Raw genomic sequence first — 16,745 nt, 5'->3', positions numbered from 1 at the left:
GGAGGGGGGCTGCAAACCTTGGGCCGCATGCGGGTTGCTGGTTGTTCACCCCTGGCCTAAACAAAGTTCATCAATATTACAGCTCTGGAAACCCCCTCTAAGTTCTGCTCAATCAATCTTACTTTAAATGATCACCTAATTGTGATCACTGCCTGGCCCTGTCAATCAAAGTGGAGAGGGTGCGGCAGATGCAGAGAGAGCAGAGCCTCTAGGTGTAACGGCAACGCCTCCATTGCTCCTAGAGGCTCATTTGCATATATTAAAACTTCGTTTTTCTCAGCAATGAGGACAGATATGAACATGGGACCAACACAGATGTCTTCAGCTGCCAAGTGCACATGTAACAGGTCAGTCAGTTGCATGGGTACAAATCTGCTAATAGATGCCCTTTAAATCACATGTGTTATGAGACAAAGACAATGTAAAGAAGCACTTCTATTACAGTCAAACTAGGTGGTGCTAAAAAGATGACTTGTGACCATATAGTCACAAGTGGGCAGCATGGTGGCTCAGTGGTTAGCACTGGTGCCTTGCAGAGCTGGGTCCTAGATTCACATCTGCATGGAGTTTGTATGCTCTCCTGTGTTTGTATGGGTTTCCTCCAGGTACTATGGTTTCTTCCCACACTCCCCCCAAACTCTACTTCTGTAGGGGTTCAATAGTGCGATCTCTGCCCTTGGCCATATGAGTGGGGCTCCTGGGGACGGAAAGCTCTTCCTTGGGTTTAGTAATGCTAGGGATTATTAGAATTGGCTACAGAACCTGCATGTTAATGAAGCTGCTTTCACCATTGTGTATATTAGATTCTCAGCTGCTTCTGACCTCATTGCTGCTGATCCTGCTTCCTACCGACATGCAACAAACACTACAACTCAGCCAGATGCTTAGCAAATCTTGGAAACAATACAAGGCATCTAGCGTGCTAAGTACACTTATTGTGACGCAGGCCTCGTAATATAATTTGGCAGAGAGCCAGGGATGATGAACTACCTCAGAAACAGGTATATTTACCCTTTGTCCCTTTTGTGAAATTTCCACTGCGGAGCAAGACTTGTCGAACTTGATTTAAAAGACATCATCCTAAACAGCAGGAGAGAATGTCATGGTGGCTCCGACAGGAAAGTCACAACTGACTCAAGAGCTCAAGTAAGGCCCCTTTCACCAGCGAGTTTTCCGCGCGGGTGCAATGCATGACGTCAATGCATAGCACCCACACTGAATCCTGACCAATTCATTTCAATGGGTCTGTGTACGAAGCCTAAGGCCCCTTTCACACGGGCGTTGCGGGAAAATGTGCGGGTGCGTTGCGGGAACACCCGCGATTTTTCCGCGCGAGTGCAAAACATTGTAATGCTCTCGCGTGTAATGCACTCGCGTGAGAAAAATCGCACATGTTTGGTACCCAAACTTCTTCACAGAAGTTCGGGCTAGGGATCGGTGTTCTGTAGATTGTATTATTTTCCCTTATAACATGGTTATAAGGGAAAATAATAGCATTCTGAATACAGAATGCATAGTAAAACAGCGCTGGAGGGGTTAAAAAAAATAAAAAATCATTTAACTCACCTTAATCCACTTGATCGCGTAGCCCGGCATCTGCTTCTGTCCCCTTTACTGAATAGGACCTGTGGTGAGCATTAATTATAGTTCAAGGACCTGTGATGACGTCACTCCGGTCATCACATGATCGTTCACCATGGTAAAAGATCATGTGACGTACCATGTGATGACCGGAGTGACGTCATCACAGGTCCTTGAACTATAATTAATGCTTACCACAGGTCCTATTCAGTAAAGGGGACAGAAGCAGATGCTGGGCTACGCGATCAAGTGGACTAAGGTGAGTTAAATGATTATTATTATTTTTTTTAACCCCTCCAGCGCTGTTTTACTATGCATTCTGTATTCAGAATGCTATTATTTTCCCTTATAACCATGTTATAAGGGAAAATAATAATGATCGGGTCTCCATCCCGATCGTCTCCTAGCAACCATGCGTGAAAATCGCACCACATCCGCACTTGCTTGCGGATGCTTGCGATTTTCACGCAACCCCATTCATTTCTATGGGGCCTGCGTTGTGTGAAAAACGCAGAATATAGAGCATGCTGCGATTTTCACTCAACGCACAAGTGATGCGTGAAAATCACCGCTCATGTAAACAGCCCCATAGAAATAAATGGGTCGGTATTCAGTGCAGGTGCAATGCGTTCACCTCACGCATCGCATCCGCGCGGAATACTCGCCCCTGTGAAAGGGGCCTAAGGCCTATTGCACTTGACCGTATAGCTTTGGCCTCCTGCACACGACCGTTATTTTTCCCCGTTTACTGGCCGTTTTTTGCGTTCCGTATACGGTCCGTATACGGAACCATTCATTTCAATGGTTACGCAAAAAAAACTGAATGTACTCCGTATGCATTCCGTTTCCGTATTTCCGTTTTTCCGTTCCGTTTTAACATAGAACATGTCCTATTATTGCCCGCAAATCACGTTCCGTGGCTCCATTCAAGTCAATGGGTCCGCAAAAAAAACGGACCACATACGGAAATGCATCCGTATGTCTTCCGTATCCGTTCCGTTTTTGCGGAACCATCTATTGAAAATGTTATGCCCAGCCCAATTTTTTCTATGTAATTACTGTATACTGTATATGCCATACGGAAAAACGGAACAGAAACGGAAACACAACGGAAACAAAAAACGGAACAACGGATACATGAAAAACGGACCGCAAATCACTGAAAAAGCCATACGGTCGTGTGCAATAGGCCTTTTTCAGTGTTATCCTGCAAACCTGATACAAAGTAAGGCAAAAAAACAGCAAAGCTCTACCAAGTGCCGAAGGGTTCTTGCTATTAGCAACCAATCACAGCACAGCTTTCATTTCTCATAGTGCTCTTGAAAAGGAAAGCTATGCTGTGATTGGTTGCTATGGGCAACTGTGATCGTTTCATAAATCGGCCTGAAATGTGCCTGATGCACAAGTATTTTATCATGAGAAAACTCTCTGCGTGTATGTGAGCAATTCGCTAATGACTCCCTTTTTAATGAAGGAGTTAATAGACGTGGCTACTGGTAAATACATTTTACCAAAGCGAAAGAAAGGCCTAATGCAATATGGATTATTCATTATGTTAGCATTTCCAGAAAGCACGACCTAATATTCAGTAATTACATTATCTTACTTATACCGAGATGCACTGTAGGAAATGTTGTGCAGAAATAGCATCTACACTGGATACCGAGCCGAGGAAATCTGTGTATTCATATTCACTGCGTTCTCGTGACTAATGGCCCCAAATGTTAAGCGTTCCTTATGTAATGGTTTATGTAGATAGTGGAGTCATAAAAGAGAAGTCTACTCTCTTGTATATTTTTTTAGTTTAATTCCTTACAGATTTAAAGGGCTTGTCCAGGATTTCTGGCACGGACTTCTGGCGCCGAAGCTACTGCAGAACAGCTTATCGGCCGGGTGAGGGATGTCAGACCCCCGCAAATTAGACAGTGATGGCCTGTTCTCAGGATAGATACGATCCTGGACAACCCCTCTAAGACCCATGCAGCCCTAACATTTAACTTAGCTTGCTACAATGTTTGATACTGCGAGGCAATCCTTTGTTAACTAAGCACAGTGTAGGAACAAGCTTCCAGTCTGGAGTTTAGGTTGAGGGTCGCCATCACAGTAGTAGTAAAAGAAAGGCACCCGATGCTGGACATTAAAGGGTAATGATTTAAAATGGCTGCCAGCAATCTGTCCTAGAATGTGAGCAGGGCTGGTTGCCTCTACTTGCAGAGCTGTCTATGGGGTGAGGGTTGGAGAGCGTCACTACACACTATACACCAGCACTTGCATATACTACACATTGGTGAGTGTTCCTGTCAGGCTGCTCAGCCATGATGCCATATCATAGGCAGAATCACATCATTACCATCTATTGTTGAGCAGTGTAGTGTGTAGTGAGGCCATGTCCCCTCCCACCTAGGCAGCTCTAAAAGTGGTGGCAACCAGTCCTAACCATATTCTAGAACAGGTTACTGGCAGCCATTTTAAATAATTCCCGGAGAACCCCTTTAAATGCTGCCTCACAGCTGTAGTCCTTGCATATGCATTTAGGAGAAGTGAACAGGCTTTATAAACGTGTTCATTTGTGAGCATGCTTTTAATTGAAACTGCATGGGCCCCAGTTCAATAATGTATTCCCAGGACAGTCAGGAACTGCCAACCCATGACACTTAGGCTAGGACTACATGGCGACTTATAGTCACGTAATATTAGGATGAAGCGTTCACAGTCACACACTGGATTTCTGCAAACTGTCACGTCAAACGCATTGACTATTAGGTGCGATGTAGTAGCGCAGCACTGCGATTTTATACTGTGTGATTACATGTCGCTATGGGTAATACATATGTGTCACATTAAAAGAAACCTGTGACATTAAAAATTGTGTTTAATTGCAGCATGTTATAGAGCAGGAGGAGATGAGCAGATTGATATATAGATTTGTGGGGATACGTTCATTATAACATGTAATTTATACTTTTATATTGCTAATTCTATGCTTAGGAGTCCAGTGGGCGGTCCTAGTCAGTGATTGACAGCTATCTCTGTGTGCATGCTCATGCAGAGAAGGCTGTCAGTCACTGAGTAGGACCGCCTACCGGACTCCTAAGCATAGAAAGGATTTAAATGTATAAATGACAAGTTCTACTGAATCTTTCCCCATAAAACTATATATCCTCCTGCTCTATAACATGGTACCTGTAGATTAAACATTACCGTCATGGTGACATACTCCCTCCAATGGTAAAAATGGCCCAGAGCTTGAGGTTCGGCTGGTACAACCAAAGTGGCAGCAATGGATCTACTACTACATTTATTATTATTATTATTATTATTATTATTATTTTGTCCTTATTCACTGACAGCAAACATTTATTATGAAAATGGTGCAGAAACTGAAACACAAAGGGTGTCATTTATTAAGACCGGCATTTAGACGCTGGTCTGAATAACCCCTCGCGCTGGCGGTGGATCCGCTGAAGTTATGTACCGGCACAGGCCTCTACATAACTATGGCACATCCTCCGCCGGTATAAATGTAAACCAGCTTCCTTGCTGGCCTAAATTTAGACCATTTTCTACGCCTTGCGGCCCGGCAAATAACCTTTGGGCCGCAATCTGCGACAGATATACGCCCGGGGCGCTGTCATAAGGGGGGCGCCGGCAGGGGCGCCCTCTTGTCGTTTCTCTGCCGTGCGCCCTGGCTCCCTCCCTCTGAGATCTCGCCTGCCCTGCGCCCGAGTGCCGAGTCCTCTCACTCTTCAGACAGTGCCCGTACGTACTACCGAGTCCAGTCACTCAGCTCCGGTACGTGCACTTACTGACATCACGCGCCTGCTCCTCCCACTAGGCGGCGCAGGCGCGTGACGTACAGTGAGTGAGTGAGCGCCGCACTGCCTGCCTGTTACCGCCCGCCCTGAGCCCCTGAGCAGTGCTGAAGCTGAAAAGAAGCCTGCTGTGAGGCGAGTGATGGTCTGTGTGGGGGAGCATTAATTACAATGGGGGACGGGGGCCACTGTGGGAGACATGAAAATGGGGGCCACTGTCACTGTGTTAAGTTTAATAAGGATCACTATGGACATTATTTAGAATGGAGGCTGCTGTGGGTGTCATTATAACTGTATGATGTCTGATAGGCCTAGTCCTGAGTTATATTACCCTGCCCTGTATAATAATGTACCCATCCCTGATACCCCTTAGTTATATTACCCCGCTGGGGTAATATAACTAAGGGGTATCAGGGTACATTATTATACAGGGCAGGGTAATATAACTCAGGACTAGGCCTATCAGACATCATACAGTTATAATGACACCCACAGCAGCCTCCATTCTAAATAATGTCCATAGTGATCCTTATTAAAAATAATGTCCCCCCACAGGCAGGCTCTGCGGGCAGCGGCGCTCACTCACTGTACGTCATGCGCCGCGTGACGTACAGTGAGTGAGGTGAGCACCGCCGCCCGCACTGCCTGCCTGTTACCGCCCGCCCGGAGCAGTGCTGAGAAAGAAGCCTGCTGTGAGTGAGAGCCTGAGTCTGTGGGACAGTGGGTGCGTCACTGTGACCGTCCGTGCAATGTGGTGACACATTTTTTACATCGAGCAGTTTTGAGGGGGGGGGGGAGTTTTTTTTTGACCCTCGCCCTGAGAGATATTTTACCTACAAACTGCACTGCATAAAGCAATATTACCATACAGCTAGAAAACAGTTTTTAGGCTGTTTTTCTGCTTGGCTGAATGCATGAATTATATATGCTGTTTCTCATCAATATAATGTTCATCAGTTACTAAGATTTCCTTCGGTTGACATAGACGCCTTGAAATTCCCCCGCAGCTATTTCCTCCAACTGTATCCGCATTTCTCTGTCAACTACGTTGACCTGAAGTTAGTAATGGCAGCTGTCTGTCCCTCCTACTACAGCAGTCAGCATTCATTCACACAGTGAGGTCTATACACCAGCTGCACATTCAGCAGAAGTATGTGGCGGTCATATATCATAAGGCTGGGTTCAGACCTGAGCGTAATTGATATGCGCGTTTAACGCGCGTTTTTGTCGCGCGTTTTTATGCGCGTTTTTTGCGATAATAAACGCGCGTTTGACGCGCGTTTGTGTGATTGACTGCAGTGTCCTATGGCCACAAACGCGCGTCAAAACGCCCCAAAGAAGCTCAAGAACTTGATTATGCGTCAGGCGTTTTACAGCGCGATCGTACGCGCTGTAAAACGCCCAGGTGAGAACCATTCCCATAGGGAAGCATTGGTTTTCATGTGTTGAGCGTTTTACAGCGCGTTTGAACGCGCTGTAAAACGCTCAGGTGTGAACTTAGGGTTAGGCTGGGTTCACACTTGAGCGTTTTACAGCGCGTTCAAACGCGCTGTAAAACGCTCAACACATGAAAACCAATGCTTCCCTATGGCCCTGGTTCTCACTTGAGCGTTTTACAGCGCGTTTGAACACGCTGAAAAACGCCCTACGCTCAAACAAGTTCTTGAGCTTCTTTGGGGCGTTTTGACGCGCGTTTGTGGCCATAGGACACTGCAGTCAATCACACAAACGAGCGTCAAACGCGCGTTTACTATTGCAAAAAACGCGCATAAAAACGCGCGACAAAAACGCGTGTGAACCCAGCCTCAGTGTCTGTGATACTCCACTCCGCCTCATGCACACGACTGTTTTATTTTTTCAGTTTACGTTCCGTTTTTTGCGTTCCGTACATGGTCCGTATACAAAACCATTAATTTCAATGGGTCCGCAGAAAAACCTGAATGTACTCTGTATTCATTCCGTTTCCGTATTTCCGTTCTGTTCAAAGAGAGAACATGTTCTATTAGGCCTCTTGCACACGACCGTATGGCTTTTTCAGTATTTTGCGGTCTGCAAAAAATACAGATGACGTCTGTGTGCGATTTGTTTTTTGCGGAACGGAACAGTTGGCCCCTGATAGAACAGTACTATCCTTGTCCGTTATGCGGACAATAATTGGACATGTTCTATCTTTAAACGGAACTGAAAAACGGAAATACGGAAACGGAAGGCATACGGAGTACCTTCAGTTTTTTTTGCGGATACATTGAAATGAATGGTTCCTTATACGGCCCATATACGGAACGCAAAAAATGGAACCTAAACGGCAAAAAAAACTTTCGTGTGCAAGAGGCCTTATTGTCCACATAACAGACAAGGATAGTACTGTTCTATCAGGGGCCAGCTGTTCCGTTCCGCAAAATACTGAATGCACACAGACTTCTTCTGTATTTTTTGCGGATCTGTTTTTTGCGGACCGCAAAATACTGAAAAAGCCATACGGTCGTGTGCAATAGGCCTTATACCGTACATTGTGCAGGCCTCAGTATACAATACTGTATGTCCAATAAAAATGGTGTTTCTGTGGCCATCAACCTCACATTTAACTTACTATGCCAAATGCAATGCCCATCTGCAGCGGTCCAACCAATCCTAGTAGCGCCTAGCGCCACTCTACAGTACAATACAGTACTAAATGTCCTGTACTGTTCTTTACCTGCAATAGGACTAACAGCTTCTTTGGACACCAGGATAGCTACCTCCATGTATGTACTGTGCAGGAACCTGAAGAAGGTGTCCTTAGTACAGTCCTGATCAAAAGTTTAAGACCACTTGAAAAATGGCAAAAAAATCATATTTGACATTGTTGGATCTTAACAAGGTTCCAAGTAGAGCTTCAACATGCAACAAGAAGAAATGAGAGTGAGACAAATAATTTTTTTGAGCATTCAATTAATTGAAAATAACGATTAAACTGAAACAGGCTGTTTTTCAGGCCAAATCTGTGCAAAGATGTGGATTCATTGTCATTTTCTGTCAGGTAGTCACACGTTGTGATGGCAAAGGCAAAAAAACTCTCCCTTTTTGAAGGTGGTCGGGTTGTTGAACTGCATAAGCAGGGTCTCTCACAGCGCGCCATCGCTGCTGAGGTGGGACGCAGTAAAACAGTCATTTGGAATTTCTTAAATGATCCTGAGGGTTATGAAACAAGAAAGTCAAGTGGAAGAACCAAAAAAAATTCATCAGCACTGAGCCAGAGGATCTAATTGGCTGTCCATCAAGACACTGGACGATCCTCGACCCAAATTAAGGCCCTTACTGGTGCTGACTGCAGCCCCATAACCATCAGACGGCATCTGAGACTGAAGGGCTTCAAAAACAAAAAAAGTCTTCAAAGACCTCGTCTCCTTGAACGCCACAGAACTGCTCGTTTGGACTTTGCAAGAGAGCACCAAACATGAGACATTTAAAAGGTGGAAGAAAGTTTTATTCTCTGATGAGAAAAAATGGAACCTTGATGGTTTCAAACGTTACTGGCATGACAAGCAGATCCCAGAAAATAGTAGTGGGTTGTAGTGGCTCACTCCTTAGTAGTTACAGGGTGGTGCTGCAAGCTCATATAGAGGGAATCACCCCACCCTCTGTTAAAAAGTAAAGATCCCACCTGAGATGTTTTCTACGTGCCACAGTGGAGGGGGCGCCATAATGGTCTGGGGTGCTTTTTCCTTCAGTGGAACAATGGAGCTTCAGGAAGTGCAGGGGCATCAAACGGCCGCAGGCTATGTCCAGATGTTGCAGAGAGCATTCCCCATAACTGAGGGCCCTCGTCTGTGTGGTAACGACTGGGTTTTTCAACAGGACAACGCTACAGTACACAATGCCCGCAGGGCAAGGGACTTCTTCCAGGAGAATAACATCACTCTTTTGGCCCATCCTGCATGTTCCCCTGATCTAAATCCAATTGAGAACCTTTGGGGATGGATGGCAAGGGAAGTTTACAAAAATGGACAACAGTTCCAGACATTAGATGGCCTTCGTGCGGCCGTCTTCACCAGTTGGAGAAATGTTCCCACTCACCTCATGGAAACGCTTGCATCAAGCATGCCGAAACGAATTTTGGAAGTGATAAACAATAATGGCGGAGCTACTCATTACTGAGTTCATGTTTGGAAGTTGGATTTACTGTTTGGAAGTTTGGCAGTTGGAAGGTTTTTTTTTTTGGAGGTGTGGTCCTAAACTTTTGATCAGCTGAAAAACAGCCTGTTTTAGTTTATTCGTTGTTTTCATTAAATTGAATGCTCAAAAAATGTTTTGTCTCACTCCAATTTCTTCTTGTTGCATGTTGAAGCTCTACTTGGAACCTTGTTAAGATCCAGCCATGCTAAATATGATTTTTTGCCATTTTTCAAGTGGTCTTAAACTTTTGATCAGGACTGTATAGTAAAGGGGTTGTCCCACAAAAAATATTCTACATTTTCAAACCAGCACCTGGATCTGAATACTTTTATAATTGCTTATAATTAAAAATTTAGTATAGCCACTGAGTTAGGCCTCATGCACATGGCCATTGCCCGGCCGTGCCTGTATTGCGGCCCGCGGGCACAGCCGCGTGCACCCCGCATCATGGATACAGACACAATCTTTTTTTTGCGGTGTGGACGGATCACAGACCTATTTAAGTTGAATGGGTCTGGATCCGTCGCAGCAGCCACGCGGATAGTGCCCGTGCATTGGAGACCACAAATTGCAGTCCTCAATGCACGAAATGGCCAAGCAACGGTCGTGTGCATGAGGCCTTATTCAGTAAAAGGTATTTGTATAGCACAACCTGCTGTTTGCTCTTTTTCCAATTTTTCTGTCCTACTTAGGCCAAGTTCATATCACCATTTAGCTTTCCGTTCTTCTGATCCACCAGAAGGATCTTGTGAAAAAACGGATCCTGTTGCATCAGTTGTCACCCGTTTGAGCCATTTCCACCTGAGATCTGTTTTTTTAGACGGGGGAAAAAAGTACTGCATGCAGGAAATGGCTCAAAAGGATGACAACTGATGCAACAGGATCCGTTTTTTTCGACAGGATCTTGTTTCTTTTTTCTCTCTCTCTTCTTCTGATGGATCAGAAGAATAGAAAGCTAAACGGTGATGTGAACTCAGCCTTAGGCTCCATTCACACGTCCGTGGTGTGTTGCGGACCCGCAAATTGCGGATCCGCAACACACCCGCCTGGCACCCCTATAGAAATGCCTATTCTTGTCCGCAAGCTGCGGACAAGAATAGGACATGTTCTATCTTTTACGGAGCTGCGGACCTGAAGATTGGGGCCGCGCTCCGCAAATGCGAATGCGGACAGCACACTGTGTGCTGTCCGCATCCATTCCGTCCCCGTAGAAAATGAATGGGTCTGCACCCGTTCCGCAAAATTGCGGAACGTATGCGGACCCATTTGCGGACGTGTGAATGGAGCCTTAGGGCGGGTTCGCATCAGCGTTATTGAATTCCGTTATAAGTTCTGTTATGACAGAGTTTTAGGACGGAATGCAAAACGGAAGCCTTTAACCCTTTCATGACCGGGCCAAAAAAAGCCTGAATGTCCAGGAAACTTTTTGTCATTTTGTGCACATGGTGGTTTAGTGACCATAGCATTTTTATTTGTTTGACTTTGAAAAAATTTTTGGCGATTTAAATTTTTTTTTTACTTAAGGGTTTTTAATAAAATGTTTTTTTAGATTTTTTATTTTTTTTTAGGTTTAATTTGGAGGGAAACCGCTAATTATTATTAAAAAGTAATTTTTGTTTTAACTATAGCTTTTCATTTCTTAAATATTAAAACGGACACAAAAGTTAATTATTGCAATGGGTTCCCTATTTTGTGACGATCGTTTTCATATATAACATTATAGGTTTGAGAGAACGGGGCGACTATGGTGACGGTTTCTGTTAGCGACTGCATTTTTAATTTATTAATTTTTACATTTGTTTTAATTTTTTTTTTATTTATATATTTATTTTTTACTTATAATACGTCCCCCAGGAGGTCATTAAAAGACTTCTGGAGGCACTGACTTTTTATTTTTTTTTACTTTTTTTTCACTGTTTCCACTGTAACTAGGGCATCCACAGGACAAAACAGCCCCCTGTGGGAGCATTACAGACAGGCAGAACTGATCAGGGTCTCCTTAGACCCTGCAGCTCTGCTCCTGCTCCAGACACCCCCGGCGGTCACGTGACCGCCGGGACTAACAGAGGAAGCTGCACTGCTGCTTCCTGCTCCCTTCACAATGTGCTCAGGTACCGCTCTCCTGCCAGCACAGGAGAAGGCAGAAGCAGTAATAAACCGCTCCTGTCTTCTTCTCAGGGTCCCTGCTTTGTCTGTCAGCCGGGACCCGACCTGCTCCTGCTGGGAATAAAGCGTTGCCAGCATGTGTGTATACGTGCTAGCTGCATGGGGCATGTGCAGATAGCACGTATATAGCCGTATGGCAGTCGGAAAGGGGTTAAGAGGCCCTCCATTTTTCTCTATCCTACTACATGTCTACTCTATGGGGCCAAATAACGTTTCTGTTTGTTTCTGTTACACTTGATGGAAAAAATAGTCCTGTCGATAGGACAATTTTATTCGTCATATATAAGGGAACCAAATGGAACCATTATTTGGCCTCATGGACATATATTAGGACGGGGCAAAAGGGAAAATTTATTTTCTCTACACAATAAATGCCACTTGCTGAAGTGAAACAACCCCTTTAAGCTGATGGGACAACACTATAGTAATAGGTTTTCATAACTAATTTTACATAAGGCCCTGGCAACTGGAAAACAAAACAATACGGCCTAAGTGATATGTCCAAGAGGACATCACATTCACTGGTTAAATATCATTCATAAAACTACATTTCAACATGAGGGCTTTTATCAGAATTCATATAACAACCTTTTACTAAAAGGATTGTCTAATGGTTTCACACATATAAGAGGACCTTTCACCATAATAAAACCTCTAAACTACCTATACAGACGTGTAGAGCGGCGCCCAGGGATCTCCCTGCACTTACTGTTATCCCCGGGAGCCGCTCCGTTCTCTGGTTATAGCCTCCAGTATCTTCATAGTTAGGCTCCACCTAGGGGAACCTCCAGGCGTCTCTTTCTCCTATGCTGTAGCGCTGGCCAATCGCAGCGCTCAGCTCATAGCCTGAGAGTTTTTTTTTTCTCTCAGGCTATGAGCTGAGCGCTGCGATTGGCCAGCGCTACAGCATGGAAGAATGAGACGCCGGCAGGTTCCCCTGGGTGGAGCCTAACTATGAAGATACCAGAGGCTATAACCAGAGAACGGAGCGGCGCCCAGGTATAACAGTAAGTGCAGGGGGATCCCTGGGCGTCGCTCTACGCGTCTGTATAGTTAGTTTAGAGGTTTTATTGTGGTGAAAGGTCCTCTTTAAGCACAAAATTAAAATGCATCAACAATGAACCACAAGTAAAAATAATTGTTAGCATGATGGGTCTGGAGATATGAGAGACATCCCATGTGGACATTTATGGCATGTTGATAGGATATGCCAAAAATGTCTGATAGATGTGGGTCCCACTTCTGGGACCAGCTCCTAACTCAAAAACGGGGTCCTCTTATGGGTGGAGAACATGACACACTTGCATGCTGTCCTCTCCATTCACTGATATTGGATTCTTTAAAATAATTGGAGATGCTCTCTATTCATGGTGAGGCCCCATTCTTTCCATGGGAGTGGGTTTCAGCCTATTAATATGCCAAATATGTCCAGATGGGACAACCCTTTTAAGACTAGAATTACAGTGACTTTCTAGTACAGGGTATGTTGTTTAAATGGTCAATCATACATAAATCTGTGCAACTATTGATTAAAACTGAACCCATTGTTGAGGTATCTAAATGTTATCTAAAAGATACACTGTCATTCATAGCAACCAATCATGGGGCAGCTTTCATTTTTCAAGAGTAGAATGTGCAATGAAGGCCGCGTTGTGATTGGTTGCTATGGACAATATAGTTGTCAGGTTTCTTCGTTTCATAAATCTTCTGTTTTCCATGAAACAATAATGCGGCTGGGAAGACCCACGCACCCAGTTTTGGACCTTCTTGAGTTGTGATTAACAAAAACAGTTTGCAGACAACTTATCTGGATGATTTCTTTGGACTTTTTCATACACTATCAGTTTCACTTACAGTAGGTCCTACATCACATGAAAATAAATACGTATGAATAGGTCATCAATATCAGATCTGTGGAGCTTGAGGCAGAAGTCTCCTTCACCATCTCTACTAAGTAGACGCTGTGCAATGAGACAGCCACATGTAAACAATGAAGAGGCCTTCACTATACTAGAATGGGAAAACCACTTCAAGATGGTACAATGCAGGTGACATTTGCCTCATGCTAAATGTTTGCTATCAGTAGAAAATCTATCAGTGTTTTCTTGCTGTTATTTTCAAACCATGAAATTAGATGCTAAAATGCCTGTGTTAATCAAAAGAGCTTCGTCAACTTATCTGGGCCAGATGATCCCAGCCTTAAGAACTGCTTAAGAACAGCTTTATTTTCTTTTTAAAGATATGCATCTCCTCCATAAAATTGTGAATCCCTTTCCTCACTGTCATATATCTACTATATGTTTCACAAGGTGTCCACCCTTTTATGTTACCTTTTTGCCTAAACTCTTATTGACTCTTTACTGTGTTTTATGAAGGAGAAGCCAATGTGTTCTGTATGGAGGCAAGCCACAGGCTACCCAAGATATGTCTTAAATCCGCTTTCGAAAATGTCAGGTAAGTAAAACTAGGTTGTCAGATGAAAAGTAATAATCTTTAGAACAAAACTTGGGGGTCATAAACCTGAATATATATATTTGATGACATCAAATCTAGGTTGTTACTGTTTTTATATTATTTCTTAACATTTTGTATTATATTGTGCTGACCATTGTGGCAAGTTAAAATTAGTTTCTATAACTTTTTATAGGCCATCTTGATAGGTGAGGGTCTGACCTCTTTTACAGTGCCCACTGGTGAGGGTGCCACATGAAACTAAGGATAGGTCATCAATGTTTACATAAAGGAGAACCCTGTTAACGGCCATCATGCCCCATCTTTACTAATGAAAGTCTTACTTTAGATGTCCCAGCTCAATCAACCCGCCTTTGTCACTTAGGTCTCCTAGCAAAAAATTGATATCAAAGGTCCTGCTGTCTGGATTCCACAATCACCTTTTTATTTGGGAGGACCATAGTGTGAACACTCATTATCTCTTTAGCAATTATCAAACATTGGAATGAATATGCTTAACAAATTTTAATGGAAGCCAATAGTCCTCCATAGCCAATAGCACTAAAGCTAAATTCTTGAGATCACCACCCACATGTGCGCTGCAATGGCACCTTAATAGCTGTCATCCCATTTTTCCAAAAACTCATATACAGTATGTATCATCTGAATAGCATTTAAAATTCATACTCAAATTTTTTGGGGGTGCTCTTTAACTTAATGGTATCACTACATTTTGACATGCAAGTTGTTACATAGTTGATTAGATTGTAGACAAAGGTCCATTAAATTTAACCCATAATCCTACTGTGTTAAACCAGAGTAAGGTAAAAAAAAAAAAAACCCTATGAGGAGTTCTTCAATTGCCCCATATTAGGGGAAATCTTGCTTCCCAACCCTAAATATGAATACATAACCTCAATCATCAAAACTTGATTTTTGTTCTTACCTTCCACCTCCTCTGCATCACAGACATGCTTCACGAATGAAGCCCCTCTGTCCAGAACTGCTTCATCCTCCATCCTGTAGTGGTAAAACAGAAAAAAAGAATGCTGAGACCTCTCTTTGAGCAAACTTCCGGACAAGCCCCTACTCTTAGGCAGGTTAACCTGTTCACTGCTGCTCATATTATAGGAGGAGGACTCTCTCCTGATTCTGGTCTCTAGAACCCCTCTCAAATAAGTCCACCTCAAAAGGCCTTATGATCAAGATGGCCAGTGTCATTGGAATCCGAGAGCTTTAGAGATGATGACAGGTATATCAAAAGCATAATCCCAGTCAGAAGACATTTATGCCTTTTTAAGTTGCACTTATACTCCTTGCAAATTCAGTTTTTCCAAAAATACTCGGTAGTAGTCCATGGTTTCTTTACGCAGCAGAAAAAGATATGCAGGGAGCATTTCAGGTATGGTCTTCCAGTCCACACACATGCAGGAAAGCCTGGCTTACTCCAGTGTCTTAATACTTCTGTACTGAGCGGCACGATTTGTATCACGTGCTAGGATGACAGAAAGCTGACATCTGAGGATTAGGCAGGGTTGCCCAGCTAGCACAGTTAGAACAGTGCAGGAGATCCACGGGCACTTTTCAAGAATTTGTCAATTTATAGCTGTAGCCCAAAGTCACAAAACAGTTAAATGTTCCTAAGCACAGAACAATCCATGGGTATAAGTGTATTCACTGGGTTTGGACTGTCCTTAATGATTTCAATACGCTCATATATTGTTATCCTCCAATTATAAGTGGGGGGCCTCAATAAGAACCCACGGGGGGGATTTGAAACTTAAATGATCACAGTTCTGGACATCCTATCATTGGAATGTGTATCTGCTGTCTATGCAGTAGGCATCATGACAGCCAATGTCAACATGAAAGGGGTTTTACCATCACATACAATGGGGGCATATCGCTAGGATATGCCCCCATTGTCTAATAGGTGCAGGTCCCACCTCTGGGATCCACACTTACAACAAGAACGGAGCGGGAAAAATGAATGGAGAGCGCACTGAAAATTAATGGAGGGCGCCGAAAATAGCAGAGCTGCCCCATAGAAATGAATGGGGGCAGGGGCCGCGCGGTGTGCTCCTATTCACTTGTATGGGAGCAGCGGGGAGCAGCGTTTGGTGGTTGACGGACCATCCACTACGGGGTCCTCCAGCCACAGCTCTCCCCGCTCCGTTCTCCTTGTAGGTGCGGGTCCCAGAGGTGGCATATCACTAGGATGTGATGAGAATACCCCTTTAAAGAGGATCTGTTATCACAAAATGCAGTGCAATCTGAAAGCACTATGTAAGGCTACTTTCACACTCGCGTTTGGTGCGGATCCGTCATGGATCTGCACAGACGGATCCGTTACAATAATACAACCGCATGTATCTGTTCAGAACGGATCCATTTGTATTATCTTTAACATAGCCAAGATAGATCCGTCTTGAACACCATTGAAAGTCATATTGTGTCATAGAAAACGGATACGTCCCCATTGACTTACATTGTGTGTCAGGACGGATCCGTTTGCCTCCGCATCATCAGGCGGACACCAAAACGCTGCAAGCAGTGTTTTGGTGTCTGCCTCCAGAGCGG

The 16,745-nt window shown here is 44.0% G+C and overlaps 1 protein-coding gene across 4 annotated transcripts in view; it reads right to left on the bottom strand.

Moving 5' to 3' along the window:
• SLC4A4 (solute carrier family 4 member 4) overlaps nt 1-16,745 on the bottom strand; it is a 283,730-nt gene that overhangs the window by 229,051 nt on the left and 37,934 nt on the right. For 3 of the 4 annotated variants that reach the window (XM_040418121.1, XM_040418118.1, XM_040418119.1), the window contains exon 2: nt 15,112-15,185. In XM_040418121.1, coding sequence (XP_040274055.1) covers nt 15,112-15,184 — 73 coding nt within the window. In that variant the 5' untranslated portion in view covers nt 15,185. Of the gene's footprint in view, nt 1-15,111; nt 15,186-16,745 lie in introns of those variants that run through there. The other variant, XM_040418120.1, reaches the window with a different exon arrangement.

The sequence above is a fragment of the Bufo bufo genome, chromosome 2, assembly GCF_905171765.1.
Source record: "Bufo bufo chromosome 2, aBufBuf1.1, whole genome shotgun sequence".
Taxonomy (NCBI): Eukaryota; Metazoa; Chordata; class Amphibia; order Anura; family Bufonidae; genus Bufo; species Bufo bufo.
This window is presented reverse-complemented; position numbering and strand designations above follow the sequence as displayed.